General features: G+C 40.7%; 1 protein-coding gene across 1 annotated transcript; it reads right to left on the reverse strand.

Moving 5' to 3' along the window:
- Positions 1-1,050: 1,050 nt before the first annotated feature.
- Positions 1,051-11,630, reverse strand: LOC137998827 (uncharacterized). Its single transcript, XM_068844657.1, has 5 exons — positions 11,501-11,630; positions 11,276-11,346; positions 6,811-6,874; positions 5,734-6,042; positions 1,051-3,347 (listed from the first exon to the last, which is right to left on the reverse strand). The coding sequence occupies exons 1-5, from the start codon at positions 11,609-11,611 to the stop codon at positions 2,985-2,987; spliced, it is 918 nt and encodes a 305-aa protein (XP_068700758.1). The 5' UTR covers positions 11,612-11,630; the 3' UTR covers positions 1,051-2,984.
- Between the last annotated feature and the right edge of the window lie 8,370 nt (positions 11,631-20,000).

Raw genomic sequence — 20,000 nt, forward strand, 5'->3', positions numbered from 1 at the left:
CATTTCAAATGCCCATTTCGGAAACTGATTGCCTATCTCGATGCTAGTATATAATTTAAACGTTTTATCGGAATTGCCTCCTGTTAACAGAATGCTGCCCGACATACAAATTAAAGGTCACAGAAAGAAATTGTTTCTGGTGTATTTGTAAGCCATTTTTAAACTCATGCGATGAAAACGATAAACAAAGTTCAGTTAAGACACTGACTCAGTAACATGAACAACTGCATCGCAAGAAAGTTCCAACGGGCAAACTGAACTTTATGCACGGGCTTTCGAGAAACATCCTCCCTGATCGCAGTTTCCCTAGTACTTTTCCATCTCTGCCTGGATACATATGTTCTTTAACAACGCCAAGGGGCCACTTACCCCGATGATAAAAGGCGTCATTAAGAAGGCCATTCGTAGAATTAAGGCGCTGTAACACTACGCAATTTCTCTTGCTACTTGTCTCGCAATTTTGTTGCGACACAAGTTGCCCGTTGCGATACAGGTTGTTTGAATTGTGTTACACTGGGAAACGTTTCTTGTAACTTGTCTCGCTCGCGACGGTCACAAACAGCGCGGAGGACTGGCACTATAAACAACATAAATTAAAAAAAAAAACGATGAACAGGCCATTTTACAGTTCTTTGCTCAGCGACCTAGCCTATGAATGGCAGCAAGGCTACCGGTGACCTTGCATTGATACAGCCCCCACTGTTTTATCATGTAAATTGTGTTGTTGTAATTCTAATTAGTCCGTATTAACATTACAAAAGCACGGAGGATTGTATCAAAACAGGGTCACCGGCAGCCTCGTTTCCATTCCAAGGCAGCTACAACTGTGAAATGGTCTATTGTGCTTGTAGAAAAAGGAAATATTTTGCTTTACTGGTAATAGCCGATTTGTCAACTGAAGACGAAAATGGGGACATTCCATCAAGGCGAAATCGCGTTAACTGGGTCAGGCCCTGGATGGCAAGAAGGGAAGAAAGAGGGGTTTTTCACCAACTTGCGAGGGAGCTTGCTGTAGAGGATGCTGGCGGATACAGAGATTTCTTTACAGTTAACAGCCAACAGTTCGAGTTTTTATTCAACGCAGTTTCACACCGAATATCTAAGCAAGATACAAAATTACGATCAAGTATCAAACATGCTGAGAGGCTTGCTGTCACGCTGAGATATTCGGCGATAGGTGAAACCTTCCAAGTCACTAGAGTACTCGTTTAGGATCAGTAGACCTATGATTTCCTCCATTGTCATCGAGTGCGTAGGTTATGCAACACTTTCCTCATCTCCTCTACTATCATATTAAATTGCTGTGAAAGGGTTTGCGAATCAGCAAGTTTTATCTTCTTCTCTTTGTAAACTGCTAACGAAGTATTCCAAAGCGATGGGCGTTCTTTCAACGCTTGAATGAACCCTTTCTTTTCCTCATCTGTCACTTTGGAAGCTGTCGTGAGTTCAGTCGCCATTTTGTCTTCGAATAAAACCTCACGTGCACAAAAAGAGCAATTTGACTGGCCAATGCCATTAAACGTTGCGACATATGTTGCAGGGAAGGTGTTACACTGCGCAACGTGGAAAAAATTCCTTGCAACGGTTGCGGAAAGTAGAACTGACTTCTACTTCTACTTTTCGCAACGATTGCGGCAACAAAAAGTAGAATCAAACATTGCAATAACCACTTAAAACTGTGGAGGAACATAAAAGAAATACAGCAAAAGGAAGGAGAAGCATATGGACAGACAAAAATGGACAAGATTGAAACGGATTGCGTTTGGGTAATCTTGAAAAAAAGTGTGGTCCGACAGTTTTTTAAGTTTATGGCAAATTGCATAGATAAAGGTAGTTTTTGCTCATAATCATCTTGTTTGTGATGCAACGATAATTTCATCAGTATAGGAATTCCACATTACCAATTTCGAGCTTTAAACGCGTGATCAACTTAAGATTTCCCCTAAATACCCTGATATAATGTGACGGCCCTCTCAGCCACTTTCTCTATAATTATAAATTCACAATCATGGAGTCAAGAAGAGCCTCCTAACAGCGCATAAAATCATGGCAATCCAATAGGCCCTCACGGAAGCCGTAGACAAGTGACTCACAACCGCTTACAACACCATACTAGTCATACTTGTTCATGCTGGTATAGGATTAGAAGTCCTAGCTCGTATCTGCTCGTGCTCCTTCTAAGCTTTTTGATTGGCCCATAGGCTGCGACAACAATATCGCCCGGGCTGAGTTATTCACGGAAGTTTAGGGCTACACCTGGTTTTAATGTCCACGGAATCTGTGGATTATGGCCTCACTGAACCCAGAAGAAGCACGGACCCGGCCTGCCTCAAACTGAATTTTGCTGCAGTTTTTCACTCGGTCACTCTTCACCATGCCTAAATCTTTGAAACTGTAAGAACATTATGATTTCTGTAAGTCTCATGTTAATAATATTCAATCAGAAAGTTTTCTGTCATGCTTTCCTTGTATTGAGGACATAACTGTTACCTGTTCTAAAACTCCTTGCGCAAAGGCAAGTAAGTGAGACGACGAGGCCGAGTGGACTAATCATTAAGTAAGCTCCAAAAGAGAAAGGTCTCCGTAGCAAGTTGACACCACAGGGTTGAAGGCTTTCTATTTTTTAGAGTACAACAATGAGAGTAGGATTATGCATTTTAAGGGTAGAGGCCATTTTCAGTCTTTGTTTTAACATACAGTAAGGCAATGACGGAGTTGAAAATTGGTACATCTCTTCTAGGTTAGATACATTGGAAAGCCATTTAAACCTCTCTTACAATGAAGGCTGAAACAAGTTTGAAAACTTCCTAATGCGTAAGCATATTTTGGCTACACCCATTGCTTCCTACAAGAACTCTTTGCTACAATTTGTCATTTCAGTATATTTTTAAATTGCAGCCCTGATTCCACCACCAGCTCGGCCTTTTCCAATTACAGTGTAAGTAACTTGTGAAGAGTGACCATCAGTTCATCACTCTCAAATATTAAAGGAAGGATTCTTGAGGAGATGAATTTAGTTCTTGATAGTTGTCAAATCCACTCTCCTCTCCAGTCAGAGGAATAAGCTGAGGCATTGGAATATTTGGAATATTCACTGGCATGGACCCCAGACTTTGTGAGAAGAGAGGATTTAAAGTAGGTGAAACAACAACTGCGCTCCTTTCATCAGGTAAGCTTTTACTGTCGGTTGACACTGTCTTTGTAGATGATGATGTCGCAGTTTTCTGTTTAGGGGTTTTTGTCCTTGGTTTCTTGGCCGGAGGTGCTTTTGGAATCTTATCTGATGAATACTTTTTCATTTCCTTTTCGTATCTCTCTTTGTCCTTTTCATACATTTCATAGTAGACCTAAAATTGAACAAGATATGTATACTTGATTTCAGCTGATGCACAACTTCTGCCAGAGTGCCCAATAGAAATACCAAAAGTACAATGTTTTATCAACTGAAGATTTGACCAGGCATTTTATTACTATATAGTTTCGTACTACACGATGGTGTAACACCCTTCGGATAAAATAGCCTAATGGTAGATTACAATGCGGTTACTATGGATACAATGCGGTTTCTATAGATTTTATTGTGTAACAAAAGAGGACTTCGTATTTTTCAACAGAAATTTACTGGGGTTTCTACACGAAGATACACGCTTGTTATGCTTGTCAAGAGTGGCTACATGAGCCCCATCTAGCCACTCTTAACAAGCACAACGAGCTTGTATCTTCTTTTAGACACGCTACTTAAAATTTCTGTTGAAAAATTTCAAGTCCTCTTTGGTTTCACAGTAGAATCTATAGAAACAGCATTGTATCCATACTAACCGCATTTTAAAATTTAAGTTATAATCAGCGTACTGTTGTAATTTAACATTAAGCTATTTCATCTGAAGAGTGCTAAACCATCGTGTAGTACGGAACTATACAGTATTAAAATGCCTAGTAAAATCTTCAGTTGATAAAACATTGTACTTCTGGTATATATAAACTGGATCATTGGATAATGCAATTCAAGAGTTTTCATTGGCTTAGCCATCATGGTAATAAACCATGCTCTGCAAAATGGTAAACGAGTGCGTCATTTTTTTGGGGCGTTGTCATTTTTATTTTAGTATGTTTTTCTATTTTTTGGGGACGTTTTTGATATGATAAAACAATTATTCCAATTATATTTAATAATAATTGTTAAATATACATTGCTGGGTATCACATTTCTAAAATGTGTTTCAGGGTAGTATCTGTTAGTAAACTGTACAAAGATCCAAGCAATTCATGATTTTTACTCACATGGTCAGCGGCTATATTTTTAAATAAAACAAAAACGGTTGCAAAAAAATAGGGCTTAAGGACGGTGCCTACTATTGTTATTGTGCATAAGTTCTGCGCATCTTGAGATTTCCTATCGGCGGTGCTTATTAATACAGGGATATTTTTGCAGAGAAGGCAGAACTTAGCAAGAGGTATCCAAAAGGAAAATTGGAGGTAAGCATGCATTTTTAAGAGATAACTAAGCTTCAATTTGGCAAAGAACGCCATACATTGCTTTGTATTTTAAAGCTTTTTACAAATATTGTTGATTAATTATCTTCGAAAAATGCGTGGTTACCCCCAATTTTCTTTATGGATTTCAATACACCTTATTTCAAAATGGCTGCCATTTAAATATTCTTTTGTTTTTATTCAAATAAGCCCTTGATGCCTCGTTCTTAAGCTTAAAATTCAAAAGAATATTTTATCTTGAACGAGGCAACAAGGGCCAATTTGTATCCTCATAAATCAGTGGCCATTTTGGAATAAGGTGTATAACACTTGTTAAGATCTGCTTTTCCCGCACATTTAGGAACCCGCGCAAAAATACCTTTGAATTAGTAGGCACCGTCCTTAACCTGTTGCCGAGTACATGTAAAATCATCTGGCCTTAGCAGAGTAAAGTCTATAAGTCTCACTCCTAGAAGTTAATGGGTTAAAGGGGTCATAGTTTGCGAGTGGATGTAGAGATTGTTAATTCCTAAAGGTTAGGAACTAAGCTCTCATTACTGCCATTTCTCTTTTTGGGCCGGGACACTTTAAAGACATGTAAAAACCAAGAGTACAACTGAATGTTACTGTAACAATAATAATTTCATTGTTTATACCATGAAGTAATTAACTGTAAACACTGCTGGCATCAATAATTTATTCATTTATCATTTCTATCTTTGGAGGCATAACTTTAAGCAACTACAAAATGTGAAAAAAATTAGATAATCTCTCATCTTTTGGTTGAAATGACTTCCAAATTCTGAATAAAAGTAATGAATGAATTATTGGAAATTGTTTGTGCTGGTAAATGCGAACAATAGAGGCAAATTCGATTAAAACAGACCAAAATAGTAAATTTCCCCTCCACTTTTTTACATCCTGTACATGTAGCCATATGCCATTCACCACTCAACATTTGGCTGCAAATGATTTTGACAAAACACCTGATATGAAAAGTCAGGCACACATTGAACATATGAGAGGAAAACTCTTCCTCTGCATTTCAAGTGTTGAAATTGGACATCCCGATAAGTCAGATACCACCAGTATAGAATACATGTCTATTGTGTTTGGGATTAGGCTTTGTTTCCATTGTGTATATCTTTGCGCCTTTTGTTTTGTGAACCAGTCATGAGACCCAATGCAATAGCAGTGTCCTGACCCAAATATTAGTAAACAACAGAAAAAGAGAAAAGGAAACTTAACACTTAGGCTTGCCTTCTTATCATCTGTTGCTAAACTCTTCCATTCCTTTGCTAAGGATTTTGTTAATTCATGATGACCAATATTAGGATCTTTCTGATCATCCTGCATGACTGTTCGCTGTTGTTGACAATACATGAGAAAGGCATTAGCTGGTTTCTTGGGAGCATTGGGGTCTCTGTCCTTGTCCCTGTCCTTTGAACTCTCACGTTTCCTACTTTTCTTCGTAGCTGGAAAGTCTGGAGTCATAAACTCACCAGTAAACAGTGCTGGGTGGATTGGCTTAGGGAATGCTTCAGACACTATTTCTGAGAGAAGCTCAGCCTATAGAGCCACAAAAAAAAAGTAATAATATGTAAACCTTTGCAATAACAAATTTATCTATCACAAAGTTAGTAATCATCATTAATTTTCAAGTTCTTTTATGTGATTGCCATGATGACACTAGAAAATGTTAGTGTCTTACAGTGAGTGAGACTTAATGAGTACAAGTTCTGGAATTTTGATTACTTTGCATCTGTACTGCACACCCCGGCACGGTCAACTCGTCCCAGCAAGTTGGTCTGCGACAATTTTACATCAAAAAGTTGTTACTAGCAGAAAGTACAAGTTCATCAAAAGGAAATTGCATTACTTGCTGTTTGGCATTTACTGTAAAGGCCTTCCACTAGAAAGAAGTGGAAACACTTGCACTGAAATGAGAACTTCATCCCATAATAGCATTTTTTGCAGACTGGAATTCATATTATATGCTTGCATTTGTACTAAATATGTAGAGCACGACTTAGAGAATTAGTACAAGTTGTACTTGTTTAATCGTACTTGCACATCTTGCCGATGCTAACATTCTCTATCACTGACTACTACAACAACAATGATGGTAAAGATGATGACTCCCATAATGCAACCAATGTTGATGATGATGATCCTCACAATCACCATGAGGACACTGATTTATAATAATAATTACATACTCCTGAAAATGGAACATTCATTGTGAACTCTTTTGGTTATAGTTATTATTAATTAAATGCTTTCTTGAACCAATAACTTTTATACCAGAACTATAAGTTCTGTTGAGAATTGCCTAACCTGAAAAGGTGGCTGCACATCTCGATAATCATCATTGTAATCATCTAATCTGTCTTTAAGGAAACTGAAAACAAAACACTGGAGTAAGAGTAGCATAACTTAAAGCCACATTTCCTAATTCAACCGCTGCCCAGCCATCAAAACTTTGACATGATAAAAAGGTGTTGGAATGAATTTTCAATGCTAAAAATCACAAAATTAGTATGATATTAAAAAAAGTAAAAAAGGGAGCTTTTGGTATGTTAATGGCTGGTTTTGTCATTGGTAGGGTTCTACCAATATTCCTAACATTATTGCTATCTTGAAAAGGTAAGTCACACACAGCATACAAATTTAGTAAGGGTTTTGTGATCCAAGGCCAAGTCACACACAGCATACAAATTCAGTAGGAGTTTTAAGATCCAAGGCAGCATACAGTCAACTCCGGATAACTTGACCCTTCATGGGAAATTGAAAAAGGGTCAAGTTATCGGGAGTTGGAGTTATTGGGAGTAAGGAGTTAAGCAGCAACCCTTTAGGATGATGTAGGCACCGAAGTAAAATGTACCTTAAACCAATGAAACTTGAACTGGACTGACACATTTTGTGTAATGCAAAAAAGGACAAAGATTACAGGGCTGCTTAAATGTTTTGGACTGCAGTACACTGTTTGTTTTGATTGTCACGTACTGACAGAAGTGATTCAAGTTATCGAAGGTAAAAATAAAGAGAGAATGATCTGAAGGGGAACAAAAATTGCTTCGAGTTAGAGGGAAGTTAGAGTTATCAAGGGTTCGAGTTACCCAGAGTAAAAGTGCAGTAAATGTATAATGGGAATCCATGGCAAATCAATTTGGGTTCGACTTAGTGCAAAGTTCGAATTAGCGAGGGTTCAAGTTATGTGGAGTCGACTGTATGTCACACCAGAGTCGACTTGTGTTCTATTATAGCAAAGATATTGTTGATTCCCTGTTAACACCCTAATGTACCAGCAAAAAACTAAGTGGCTGCCGAAGAATAGTGTTGCATAAATTTAGAAACTGTCGCATTATAAAACTGCTAGCCGGGCCCAGCATGTGCCCTAGTCAGGTAAGAGGTGATAAGAACTTCAAACTGTGCATTAATTTTGTGTTACGACAAGAAGAAACATGAAATGTCGACATGAGTCTTTGTTTCTTCAACCGGCAATCTTTCGTATTTGTTTATTTTCATCTCCAGTCCTCTACTTGCACTCAACTCACAAAGAGGTTCTGTCAAAACATGGCAGATGCTTTGGGTTCACTTTTATGTCTGTTTTCCTCTTTCTGGATGAAATGAATTCATCTCATCGCCCACAATGCTGCGACACATCCGGGACTTTTCCCCGCTTTGCAGCGTTAAATTCAAAAGCTAATTGGGGAATTGTACAGAAAACAATAAAGAAGGTCGGCCGAAAGCCGGGAGAACCGCTTGAAAATTCTTCTTTTACGTGATAACTATTCAGTTTACAATCAAGTATTCATATGGCTTTTGTTGTAAAGAAGTTAATAAAAAAAATGTGACTGTTTTTACGTCGGTGGTTCAGTTAGAAGTATTATTTTTTTTGGCCTCAAAAGTAGCTATTTCGGCACTTTGTTTGTATGGCTTGGACAATTTCAGAGAGAAAATTTCGAAAAATAAGGGGTGAGGAAATGAGTATTCATATGGCTTTTTTTACTTGATACTCTAAGATGGTCCTGCCGAATTTTCGCGGGCTTCCGATCAGTAGAAGTAGTATTTTTTTAGCCTTTCCTTCAACCAACCCCCGAACCTCAGAGATTATATGCAAATTTGCCCCTACAAATTTCCCACGGGGATTGAGTTGGCTAATTTTAAATTTCCCGCGAGTGTTGTAATTAATTCATAGTCCCGCCCTCAAAAACAATGTTGCACTCGTCACATTAAAGAGCTACTGAAAGGTAATGTGACCCAGCGAGGTGTGACTTTTTTAAAATGAACTTTATGTATTTCCACGATCGTGGCCGTTTACAGTTTGCTGCTTTTAGCGCACGCTTCAGTGACATTATGGACACATTATGTCAGAAAACGGATCCAAATTTGAATATTCGTTGTTGCAAAGGAAAACTTGTTCCCAATGGGATTACTATTGGGTCAGTCACGGATCGATTGACCAGTACTTCATTGATCTTTTGTAATCACAAACAGAGTTGTCTCTTGGTTTTCTCTTTTTTAGTCTCTACACTTTCTTAATAAAAAGTCGAAATAAAAATTTGTTAATATCCTTACGCATAAACTAAACAAAGTGAGTGCTGTAAAGAGCGTAAGCATGAAAAGCAAAACCGAACAATCGATCGAAACCAAGCGGATACTCCCAAGGGGGCTTCAGCTCGCTGTAGAGCATGAGTCAGTGCTTACTTCGTGCTCTTACCGCCTTGTAAAAATAAAAGATTTGTTAACTGCTTTGTAAAACTGAAATCGGTTAGTGTTAGAACGCAAGCCACTCGGTTGTCAGCATCGCTTAAAAACCGTGTTTTCTAAGTTTTGAAGAGTTATTAGAGCTTGCGATGATGTCAAGAGCATGCTCACTTATTCGGTGCAAAAACACGGCTGTAAATTAAGATGGCATTGTTAAATTTTTGATATGACTTTGCGCATCTATAATTTCGATTGACACCGACTTGAGATCAACTTCACACATCTAAGATTTTGATTGACACCGTCTCATTTCCGGCGGAGCAACAGAGCTAGAAACTGTTAACCAATCGCAGTCAATCAGTTCTCAACTTGCTAATCTCTGATGCCCGGTTTTGAGAATTTCAGCACTGCAAGTACATGTCGCCAAAGACAATAGCATTGTTGGCGATGTGCATTTCAATTATCAAGATGCTTGTGAAGAAACTTCCCACATTAAATACTCAAGGTCAAAGAAAACTTAAGTTTTTTGAGAATAAAAATTTAATTGAACGCAGAGTTCCCTAAGATCGATCGCGAAACATTACAACAGCAACAACGATGCAACAGACTAATGATTTGAAGGTCCATCAGGAACCCTCCACAGTTTCAAGGCCTGCAAATGGTAATGAAGACAGTAAATCCTACTGAAGTGGCTAACTTTGTCGCCACGTTCAAAAGAGTTGCCATGTTTTGTTTGCATAGAAGTCTGAAACTCTACCAACTCAGAACTGAGATATGCGTGTTAAACTGTCAGTAGCCAGGGTTTAATAGATATCATACATTCACTGTGACTGGGAAATTGTCAATGTGTGTTAAGTTGGATCTGCAGAGTCAGTAACTCAGTTCAGTTGACTTCGTGATTATCATGACTTAATTCTGATTCTAAAAAGTGAATTAGCAATGCTACAACTTTCTGTGTATCAAACTAAATAGGTTACCACTAAAACAGAGTAGTGCCTCAGTTAAAATAAAACTCATTGCTCTTAATTCTAATTTCAGTTACATGTAGATTGATTCATTGATTGATTGAGTAATGTAAAACTTGTTAAACATAATGTAAAAGTGCAAAGGTGCTCATATCATCTCTGTATTCCTTTTCATCCTGCCCACCACATGGCTTCTATGGTCCATAATTTTATGAATTGGCCCATAACTTTTCAAAGCCAGGGGCCATAGGCCCATTTGTTTATTTTGGCCTCCAAATCCCTCTACACTAGGCAATTTTTCGCTCAAGTAGTCTTGCAATTTTGTTGGGACACAAGTTGCATGAAAAATTGCCCAGTGTGAAATACCCTGCTACAGACATTCCATGCAACATTAATTTTTAGCAGTAGAGAATTAGAAATCAGTTCTACTTTGGGCAACGTGTCTCGCATGCTACAACAAATTTTCAATCCTTGCGTTGTGTAACATCTGTCCTGCAACTTGTGATGCAACGCTTTGTGGTACCAGCCACTGAAAATGTTCCTTTAACCTCATGTGATCACTGAAAATGAGACAAGTTGCAAGAACTGTTGCCTAGTGTAACACCCATCACGCCACTTGCTTTTTAATGTGAAAATTTTCGTCCCAACAAAATTGCGAGACAACTTGCAGGAAAATTGCCTTGTGTAAAACTGGCTTAAGACACCTCACCCTCTGCACACAAATGTAATTGAAAATTGTGAAGAGATGTTTGAGTGTATAAAGGGTTATTAAACAATAGATTACAACGACATTTACTGGGGTAAGTTGTAATTCGCCCGGGTAGAGCATCCGATGGGTGTTACATACAGTAGGTCTTAAGTTTGAATCTACCCTAGGACTCTAATTTTTCAGTTGCCCTTTTCACAGATCACTCATTACAAACCTTGATAAATAGTAATGCTAAACTTAGGCCTTACTTGGCCTAAAAACGATGTTTAGGCTTACGGCTAGCCAATTTGAGGGTTTTGGGTTGCTTTAGTACAGTTAAAACAATGACCTGTAACGAGTCACCAGTGGAATACGACCTGTGTTTTGAACCTCGGCGGCCGGAGCAAGCCAAGCAACAGATTACAACCACATTTCCTACCTTCTCTGTTTTCGATAGCGTTTTAAGAGTGTCTTAACATGGTAAATGCGATTGACTAATCTTTCGTTTTCCTGAAAGAACAAACAACAATTTTCACAAGCTTTCTTGCAAACACTACTTGAGAATATGTGCACTACAAATAAAGAAGTTACTCAAAAACGAGGTTTTTAACAGTAAGAAAAATGTAAGAACATTGTTATTACATAATGCTGATGGATTTATTACCTGTTCGATTTCTTTGCAGTACTTCAGCAAAGTAAAATATTTTCCTTTCCAACGAGTTTCTTGATCCGACATTATATATGTTCCAATATCTTGATCACCATCATCCGCCATCTTTGTCAAGAATTCCCAACTTGTACCCAGGCCTTCTTAAAACTTTCTTTGCTTCGTCTTTGGTATATCAAGACGCTCTATGTGCGTAAACTGGGTTGGTACGTGTTAATTTGTTCAAGTGGGGGGTCATGTAGATCATTTGGGGGTCACCTAGACGTCGTGCCAGCAGTGGCTCTTTTGTTCACACTTTCACACGTTGAATTATTCGGTAATGTCCTGTTCCGTTAAGAGGTCTTTTACTTTTGGAGGTTTTGGTAATAAATTCAGTTCAAAGATAACAAAACTAGCCTGCAAGCAGGCTCTTCTGTTGAAAATAGCGCGCCTTTGAAATATTGGGGCTTGGTTACTAGTTTCGAAATCGACCGCGCGACATTTCAAAGGAAGAGCCTGCTTGCAGGCTATAATAAAACACGCTCTTGAGTAAAACTCACTCGTTTCTTCTGTAAGTTAAATAGTCTGCCAAAAAACTAACTGCAAATTTCTCTGACGGAACGTTTTCCTGCATTTCATGCATGTCTTGCAGTTGCACTAAGCAAATGTTTATTCCACACACTAAGGAAGGACTGAACATGTTGTTTCCACCTCATAATTAATTCCTCTTCTTTTCAGCCTAATCTGATGCCAAGTCCAATTTTGTTTTGGCTTTACATTTGCACCAAAAAAGTATCACGAAAGCCGGGAGTTAACAGTAAAAGGCAAGCCAAAAGACAGACGAAGAAAATAATGAATTTCGGATTCTCAGCAAAAGCTTAATGACAATCGATCGTAAAAACCACTAAAATTTCTGCAGTCTCTGACTTGTATGAACCAAGGAGAAGGTCATGATGTTCTGTCACTTAAAAGGAAGAAACTGATCACGTGCTAGGCAACCACAAAGGTGCACGTGATTACCTTGTGTCAAGGGTCTTGTTTGCATTGAATGAACTACTGGGAAGAATGTTAATCGTTCGTCGCTTTCAGAGTTAAACAACGTACTTTTTCGCAAAGAACCTTCCGTCTTTCTTTTTTAAAAAATTGTTCTAATATTTTCAACTGAATATTTACATTTCATTTGTCGAGCCGGGAAGCCTTTCTTATTCGGGTTATTGAACCAAGAGCCGACTGGAACACTTTGAAGGTGCTGAAACTGGATTTTCCTACAATTGTCTGAGTTGGCTGTCATCGGATTGCCATACGGTTACTTTGTATATTTTACAGGAAGGCATATAATAATAATAATAATAATAATAATAATAATAATAATAATAATAATAATAATAATAATAATAATAATAATAATAATAATAATACTTTACATTTATATAGCGCAGACCTCTATATAGATATATTCGGTTGCGCTTCATAATATTGTTAAAAGTAAAAACTACGAACTACGATAAACTACGAGCCTATACACAAAGCCTAGTAAGAACTAGTTAGAACTAGTTAATCATATATAAATGATATAGAAGACATGAATCAAAAAACTATTTGAAAGCTAACTTAAAATAATGACTTTTAACAGCATTCTTGAAAGTGTCCAATGTCTTTATGTTGCGAATTGTCGAAGGTAATGCATTCCAGAGATAACTTTGGCATTTAAGATGGTGTTTCGAAGAAAAAAGGTTTAATTCTCGGCTCTGCTGTGAATAGAAAATGGCCAGCGATAAACAGGATTTTAGCGGGGTTTCGGTATGATGTAATCTGAAGCCATTTCTGTGCTTTCTTTGAATTAAACGGTGCGAATGCTTGAAACATCTTGGAACTGATGTCGAAAAAAGTTCCGTTGAACCAATATATTTCGGTCGACACATGACATCTAAACCACACACAACACGTACGAAATTAGCTGTTGTTTACGTATGAGAAACATTACCGATCTTTGCTGGGGGTAAAACCAGCCTGGAGGGGCGGACACCACTATTCACCCGCATGTAATACTCATTATCCCGTGCGAGAATGTATAAGCCATTATATAAACCTGAATAATATATGCAGAGTTGTTCGGTTCGCAAAGAGTTACAGCAGGCCGTGCTGCCTTTGCAGCCACAAACTGGTCAACAACCACTGCCACAAGCTCCTGTGCAGTAAAGTCGGGCGGGGGCATCCGGGAATGTTGCCAATTCGGAACAAACTAACGCTTCTGAGCCACGTGCTGCACTCCCAAACTCTGCTTCGACCTCGGAGGAGGCGTTACAAGTTTCTTTCCCTTCGCCTATTTTAATTCACTTGGCGTTCGGTCTTTTGTGGGGCGCATTTTGGTCTAGGAGCGAATTTCTTTACAGGGTGACTTGTTATTTATTTTTTCTGAATTCGCTCGCGACTCGTGAGAATGTATCTCTCGAGGCGGAGGGGTGGGCGCAATGGTAAGATCTCTGCCTTCCAACCCTAAGGTTGGCTAAAGTTCACTCAGCTTTCCATCCTTCCGAGGTCGGTAAAATGAGTACCAGCATGCATGGACTGCTTAGAAGCGGCTGCTATTTGCGCCTGTATATGCTTCCAGTCCGCTGGGGGTAAATTGATCATTGTAAAGCGCCTTTGAGACGTTAGTGATAACGGCGCTATATAAATGCACCACTTTACTTGTCTTTTTTATCTCCGCCTTTGGCAAGGTCACTGAATGGTGAGGGTATTTCTTTTTCTTTTCCTCGTTTCTTTGTGGTGTTGGAATAGAACAAGCGGGATATGTCTCCATGTCTCAGGATTCTTTATTATTCCCTATGTCTAGTCAAAATTTGTTTCCTTGATTCATTTACATATGTATTTTTTCTCTTTTGTGAAACCGGCTTCCAAGTGAGTGGGTATCTGTGTGAGCCCGAGTTTCAAGCGGGCGGGCATCCGTCTGCGCCCGACTTTTAAGGTGAGTGGGTATCTGTGTATGCCCGATTCCTAAGTGAGCAGGAATCTGCGTGGGACCGATGTTTAACGTGAGCAGGTAGCTGTGTGGACCCGATGTTCAAGTGAGCGGGTATCTGTGTGAGCCCGATTTTCGAGGGGCGGGTATCTGTGTGAGCCCAATTTTCAGATGAGCGGTATTTGTTTGAGCCCGATTTTAGAGTTAACGAACTCGTTTGTCGAGCACTTTTTGTTGGATAGTGTTGATAAAAGTGGCTGACTATAATTTACTGAAGTTGCTATACGCCTCTAGGTCACCGGTATTGAGTACAATGTAATAGAAGAAGTAGTAAAGGATAGAGAAACCGAAGGAAGCAGCTCCATTGTTGACATCATGAATACGGCTTTAAAGGAAGTAGCACTGGAGAATGTTACTGCGTTGGTTGATTTGGTGCAAAATGCAAGTATGGAGGACATGGGTGTGTTGAAGAATGGTAAGCCCAATCTGACGGTACCACGAGGGCAGGTAGTGACAGTACCGTGTAGAATTAACTGTGGTCCTCTAGAGGAGAGGACACCAGTGCTATTTGAACCACACCCAGGTATGCCTGGCCAGCCGACTTGGAAGTTGTAGAGCAGCTCCTCACCCTACCGCGAGGGTCGCCACACAGGGTGAACATTACAGTCCGTAACCCCTCAAAGCCGTAACCCCGGCGAACGCTACTGGGACACTTGCAGCTAGTGCAATCGGTTACCCCCTTGGAAGTAGTAAGAAAGGACCTCCCTCGTTCGAAAGCTGTGAATCCAAGGGGAACAGGTGGTACCTCACTCCAGGATGGAAACCCATCAGTACCCCAACATGAAGTAAACAGGGAAGTTGCTCATGAAAGAAAGTCCTTCAAGACATCAGCCGTGGTGTTAGGTGACCTAACAGAAAGTCAACGCCAGTTGGCCATGACCATGCTAGAGGAGGAGGCTGCGTCATTCTCCCAAGATGATGATGATATGGGACGGATAGAGGGACTTCAATTAAATTTGGAGTTGTCAGACACCACGCCAATCTAGAAGAGCTATTCCTCAATTCCCCGTCCCCTGCATGCTGAAGTTAAACACTACATTGAAGATCTGCTCAACCGGGGATGGATAACTAAGTCTCAGTCAAATTATTCATCTCCCGTGGTGTGTGTAAGGAAGAAAGATGGAGGGTTACGCCTGTGCGTGGATTACAGGGAGCTGAACTGTAAGACAGTACCAGATAGGCACTCAAGACCAAGAATCCAAGAGACACTGGATAATCTTGGAGGGAACTCGTGGTTTTCAGTGTTAGACCAGGGAAAGGCGTATTATCAGGGTTTTGTTGGGGAAAAGAGCAGACACCTGACTGCTTTCATCACACCTTGGGGTCTGTATGAATGGACTCGGATCCCATTTGGGCTGAGTAATGCACCAGCAAGCTTTCAGCCGTTCATGGAAGATTGTTTGGAAGGTATCCGCGACGAGATTTGCATCCTTTACTTGGACGATGTCATAGTTTATAGTGGAACGTTTGAAGAACATGTGGAAAATTTGCGAATAGTGTTGAGGCGCCTGCGCAAACATGGAGTGAAATTGAAGCCAAGCAAGTGTAGTCTGTTCCAGAGAGAGGTCTGCTATCTAGGCCGAATTGTAAACCAGTCTGGACACAGTATTGATCCCGAGACTACTAAAGCGGTCACGAGTCTTAGAGCATCTATGCCAGAGACTGTGGGTGAAGTCCGTAAACTAACAGGACTATTAAGCTATTACAGGAGGTACATTAGTGATTTCGCCAAGATTGCAAAGCCCCTTTACGATCTCCTTAAAGAACCTGAAAGGAGAGGACTGTCGCCACGGCGAACTCAGAGGAGAAATACAAGACCAGTCAGAAACAAGGGACAAGTATCATCTCGGGAGCCAGTCAACTGGACCAGTGAACACCAAGCCGCAATCGATAAGCTTATCAGTGCTATTAGTAACCCACCCGCGATGGCTTACCCTCAATAGACCCAGCCATTTATTCTTCACACGGATGCGTCAGAACAGGGCCTTGGGGCAGCACCTTACCAGAAGCAGGCCGGTCAACTAAGGGTAATTGCTTTCGGATCTCGTGCGCTGAACTGCAGCGGAACGGAACTATCATCTTCACTCCAGTAAGCTGGAATTTCTGGCACTTAATGGGACTGCCTGTATTATGCCCCGCACTTCACGGTCTACACAGATAACAACCCGTTGACCTATGTCTTAACTACGGCGAGACTAATGCAACTCGACACCGTTGGGTAGCAGAGCTGGCTGACTTCCACTTCACGATAAAGTACCGACCAGGGACGGCCAACCGGGATGCTCTAGGATGCACATGGAACAGTTAATAGACATGTGTACTGAAGAAGTAGAACCGCATTGGATCAAAGCCACAGTGGAAGCACTGAATGCCCAGCAGAAAGGAGGTCCAGTTTGGTTCCTATCGCTATCCTGTCAGCCAAGTGAAATGGGACACATTATGAAAGTGGATTATGAACCGAGGGTGCAACCTCTCACACCTAAGGAACTGTACGAGGCTCAGAGGAAAGACAAGGTGATGAGTGCAGTGATTCGGTATAAGGAAACCGGCAAACCACTCGCAGCACAAGACAGGTGCCAGGCATCATCTGCAGTACAGTCCCTTCTACATGAATGGAGTAAACTCGCAGCTGGAGAAGATGGAATCCTCCGGCGCAGAAGTGGCCCTAATCTTCAGATTGTCCTTCCACAGAAGTTTTATCGAATGGTCTACAAAGAGCTACATGAAGAAATGGGACACTTAGGGACAGAAAGGGCCCTTCACCTTGCCAGGGAACGGTTTTATTGGCCCCGGATGAAAAGAGACATTGAAAATTACGTGACGCATGTTTGTAGTTGCACCAAACATCTTGCCAAAAGCATCAATGGAGACCATACAGAGTAGCACACCCTTCGAACTGGTGTCATTGGACTTTGTACACCTTGAAAAAAGCAAAGGGGGATACGAGTATATCTTGGTTATAGTTGATCATTGTACAAGATTAGCCCAAGCGTATGCGACCATCAACAAGTCTGCACGAACAGCAGCGGACAAATTGTATAATGACTTTATATTACGTTTCGGGTTTCCAGCAAGAATCTTGCATGATCAAGGTGGTGAATTTGAAAATCAGTTGTTCCATCGGCTGGAGGAATACTGTGATATGGTCCGATCTCGAACAACGCCTTATCATCCCCAAGGAAACGGAAAGACAGAACGCCTGAACCAAACACTGCTATCCATGCTAAGAACTTTGCCTGAGCACCAGAAATCCAAGTGGAAGGAAAGCCTCCAAAAGGTAGTCCATGCTTACAATTGCATTCGCCATGAAGCGACAGGATATTCGCCATTTTTCCTATTGTTTGGCCGATCCCCAAGACTCCCAATTGATGTCATATTTAGTACCAAACCCACTTCCTACTCAAGTTACCCAGCTTATGTTAAGGAGTGGCAAGAGGCAATGAAAGAAGCATAAGGAATAACCACTAAGAAACCTCGGCTATCTGGACTCAGAGGCAAGAAACAGTATGACTGGAGAGTTTACAGTCCAGTACTCCAGCCAGGCGACCGAGTCCTAGTACGAAACTTAAGTGAGAGAGGCGGCCCTGGGAAGCTGAGGTCCTACTGGGAAGACACCATCCACCAGGTAGTGAAACCGAAAGGTGAAGAGAGTCCAGTTTATGAAATTAAGCCTGAATCTGGGGGAGGGCGACACCGCGTGATTCACCGTAACCTTCTACTGCCATGCAATGATCTTCCTTTTGAAGCAAGGCCCGGCGACACCTGCAAAAGATCAAAACGGAAGTTGCCATCTGCCCAGCCACATCTGTCGTCACCAGGGGCCTCCAACGTCGGAGACAGTTCTGAAGAAGAATCGGCAGGGATGTTAACCTTCACTCGTCTAGAGCCAGAAAGCGTGTTGTCAGACAGTACCTGTTCAGCCAAGGAGCCTTCAGCCAACCAGGCATGCGCTGATGAGGAGGCGGCCTCCAGTATCTACCAACCTGACCTGCAGATACAAGCACCGACAGATCCAGTCCTTGAACCATCTGTAGTAGAGCAGTCAGAAGTCAGACCAGGAGAAGGGAGACCAATAAGGGAGCGCAGACCACCTACCTTACTAACTTATGACAGCTTTGGAACTCCGAGCTATTACCAACCAGCGGGACTGTGTTTAATTAGCCACAATGCGGGAGCGGCACCAGTACCTGTACCCCTGGCACCAGGACTCCTTGGAGGAATTCCTAATGCGCGCATGAACTCTGTTTGGCCAGTTACTTATCCTACACCATACGGATACGTTGGCTCGTATCCTTTCTAAAGTGATCAGAAAAATCCTGACACGAACTTTGTGAAATTTTTTTTTCTGTGATTAAGTGGACTTAAAAGATGAACAGAACACAAGTTGCACTTGTTACTTTACAACATCACACTTAGTAGTTTGCCAGTAGAAGTCGTTGAACTTTAACAGTATTCCAAACTGTATGTGTTTTCAAGTCTTACGTGGTTTTACTCGTGGCTTTGTGGTTAGGGCCGGATCACCCCTTTCCACTTGACCTCAGCAATGAAAAGAGGAGACTTGTGTATTGATAACCGCAGACGCCATTTTTAGATAACTGTCTAATGTCGAGGACGACCTTTTTTTCATAAGGGGGAGTGTGTAGGGCCTATACAGTTAGGTTAAGGAATACGGTGTTAATCCCCCTCCTCCCAGCAACAAAACCGTAGCAAGGAATTATGGGAAGAATAAAGACACGAGGTTGTTGTTGTCCGCCATTTTAGAATGTGTGTGTGTTTTTAGTGCGAGTCCGAATCCATGCTTCCGTCCGCTCAGTGTGCAACACATGCCATCAATAAGATAGTCATACACATTCACAGACAAAAAACAGGGTGCAGGCCCCCCTTGAATAAGGGAACATGCCATGCGTTCCCCTACTGCCTTGAACTCATCATTGGCAAGAGCTCTCATGTCTGCATTGGGGACACCATCATCACTGAAGAGTGTGCGTCTGATATGACCAAAGATTTCTGTTTAGAAAAGACAAGTAAAATCAATCAATGTGTCACTACATGTATAAGACAAATTTAGCGCGTAGCATGAGCAAATATTACTTCAATTATTCAATCTAAACAACCAATAACAATGTACAGTGACCCTACACACTCAATTAAATAATTATGAGTACATGTAGTGGAATACTTTTAAGGCATGTTATACATGTTGCTGGTCAAATCAGTTGTCAGGTTAGATCTCTTCCCAATGCAACCTGCATTAATCTGCTTCAACTCTTTTTTCATAAATCCATATTTGATGTCATTGTAAAAGTGTTGTGCTCAGATTCAAGCAGACAGGCATAATATGTAGGTTGGAAGGGGTTATAACCTACAACATACACACTATAAGATGCTCATTGTTGTGTTGTAGCAACATCAGCATGCTCCTAATATTTTGTTGTTGTTCAATTTTTTCCTTGGTTTAAAATTTATCAAACCAGTTAAATTTTTGTTTACCTTTGT

This window comes from Montipora foliosa, chromosome 4 (assembly GCF_036669935.1).
Source record: "Montipora foliosa isolate CH-2021 chromosome 4, ASM3666993v2, whole genome shotgun sequence".
Classification (NCBI taxonomy): domain Eukaryota; kingdom Metazoa; phylum Cnidaria; class Anthozoa; order Scleractinia; family Acroporidae; genus Montipora; species Montipora foliosa.

Bases quoted from the DNA above. Each gene is read 5' to 3' on its own strand.
- LOC137998827 (XM_068844657.1), bottom strand. From the start codon at position 11,611: ATGGCGGATGATGGTGATCAAGATATTGGAACATATATAATGTCGGAT. The intron at 6,875-11,275 runs GTAGGAAATGTG...TTTTGTTTTCAG, and splicing joins CGCTATCGAAAACAGAGAAG to TTTCCTTAAAGACAGATTAG. The intron at 6,043-6,810 runs GTTAGGCAATTC...GTGGCTCTATAG, and splicing joins ATGTGCAGCCACCTTTTCAG to GCTGAGCTTCTCTCAGAAAT.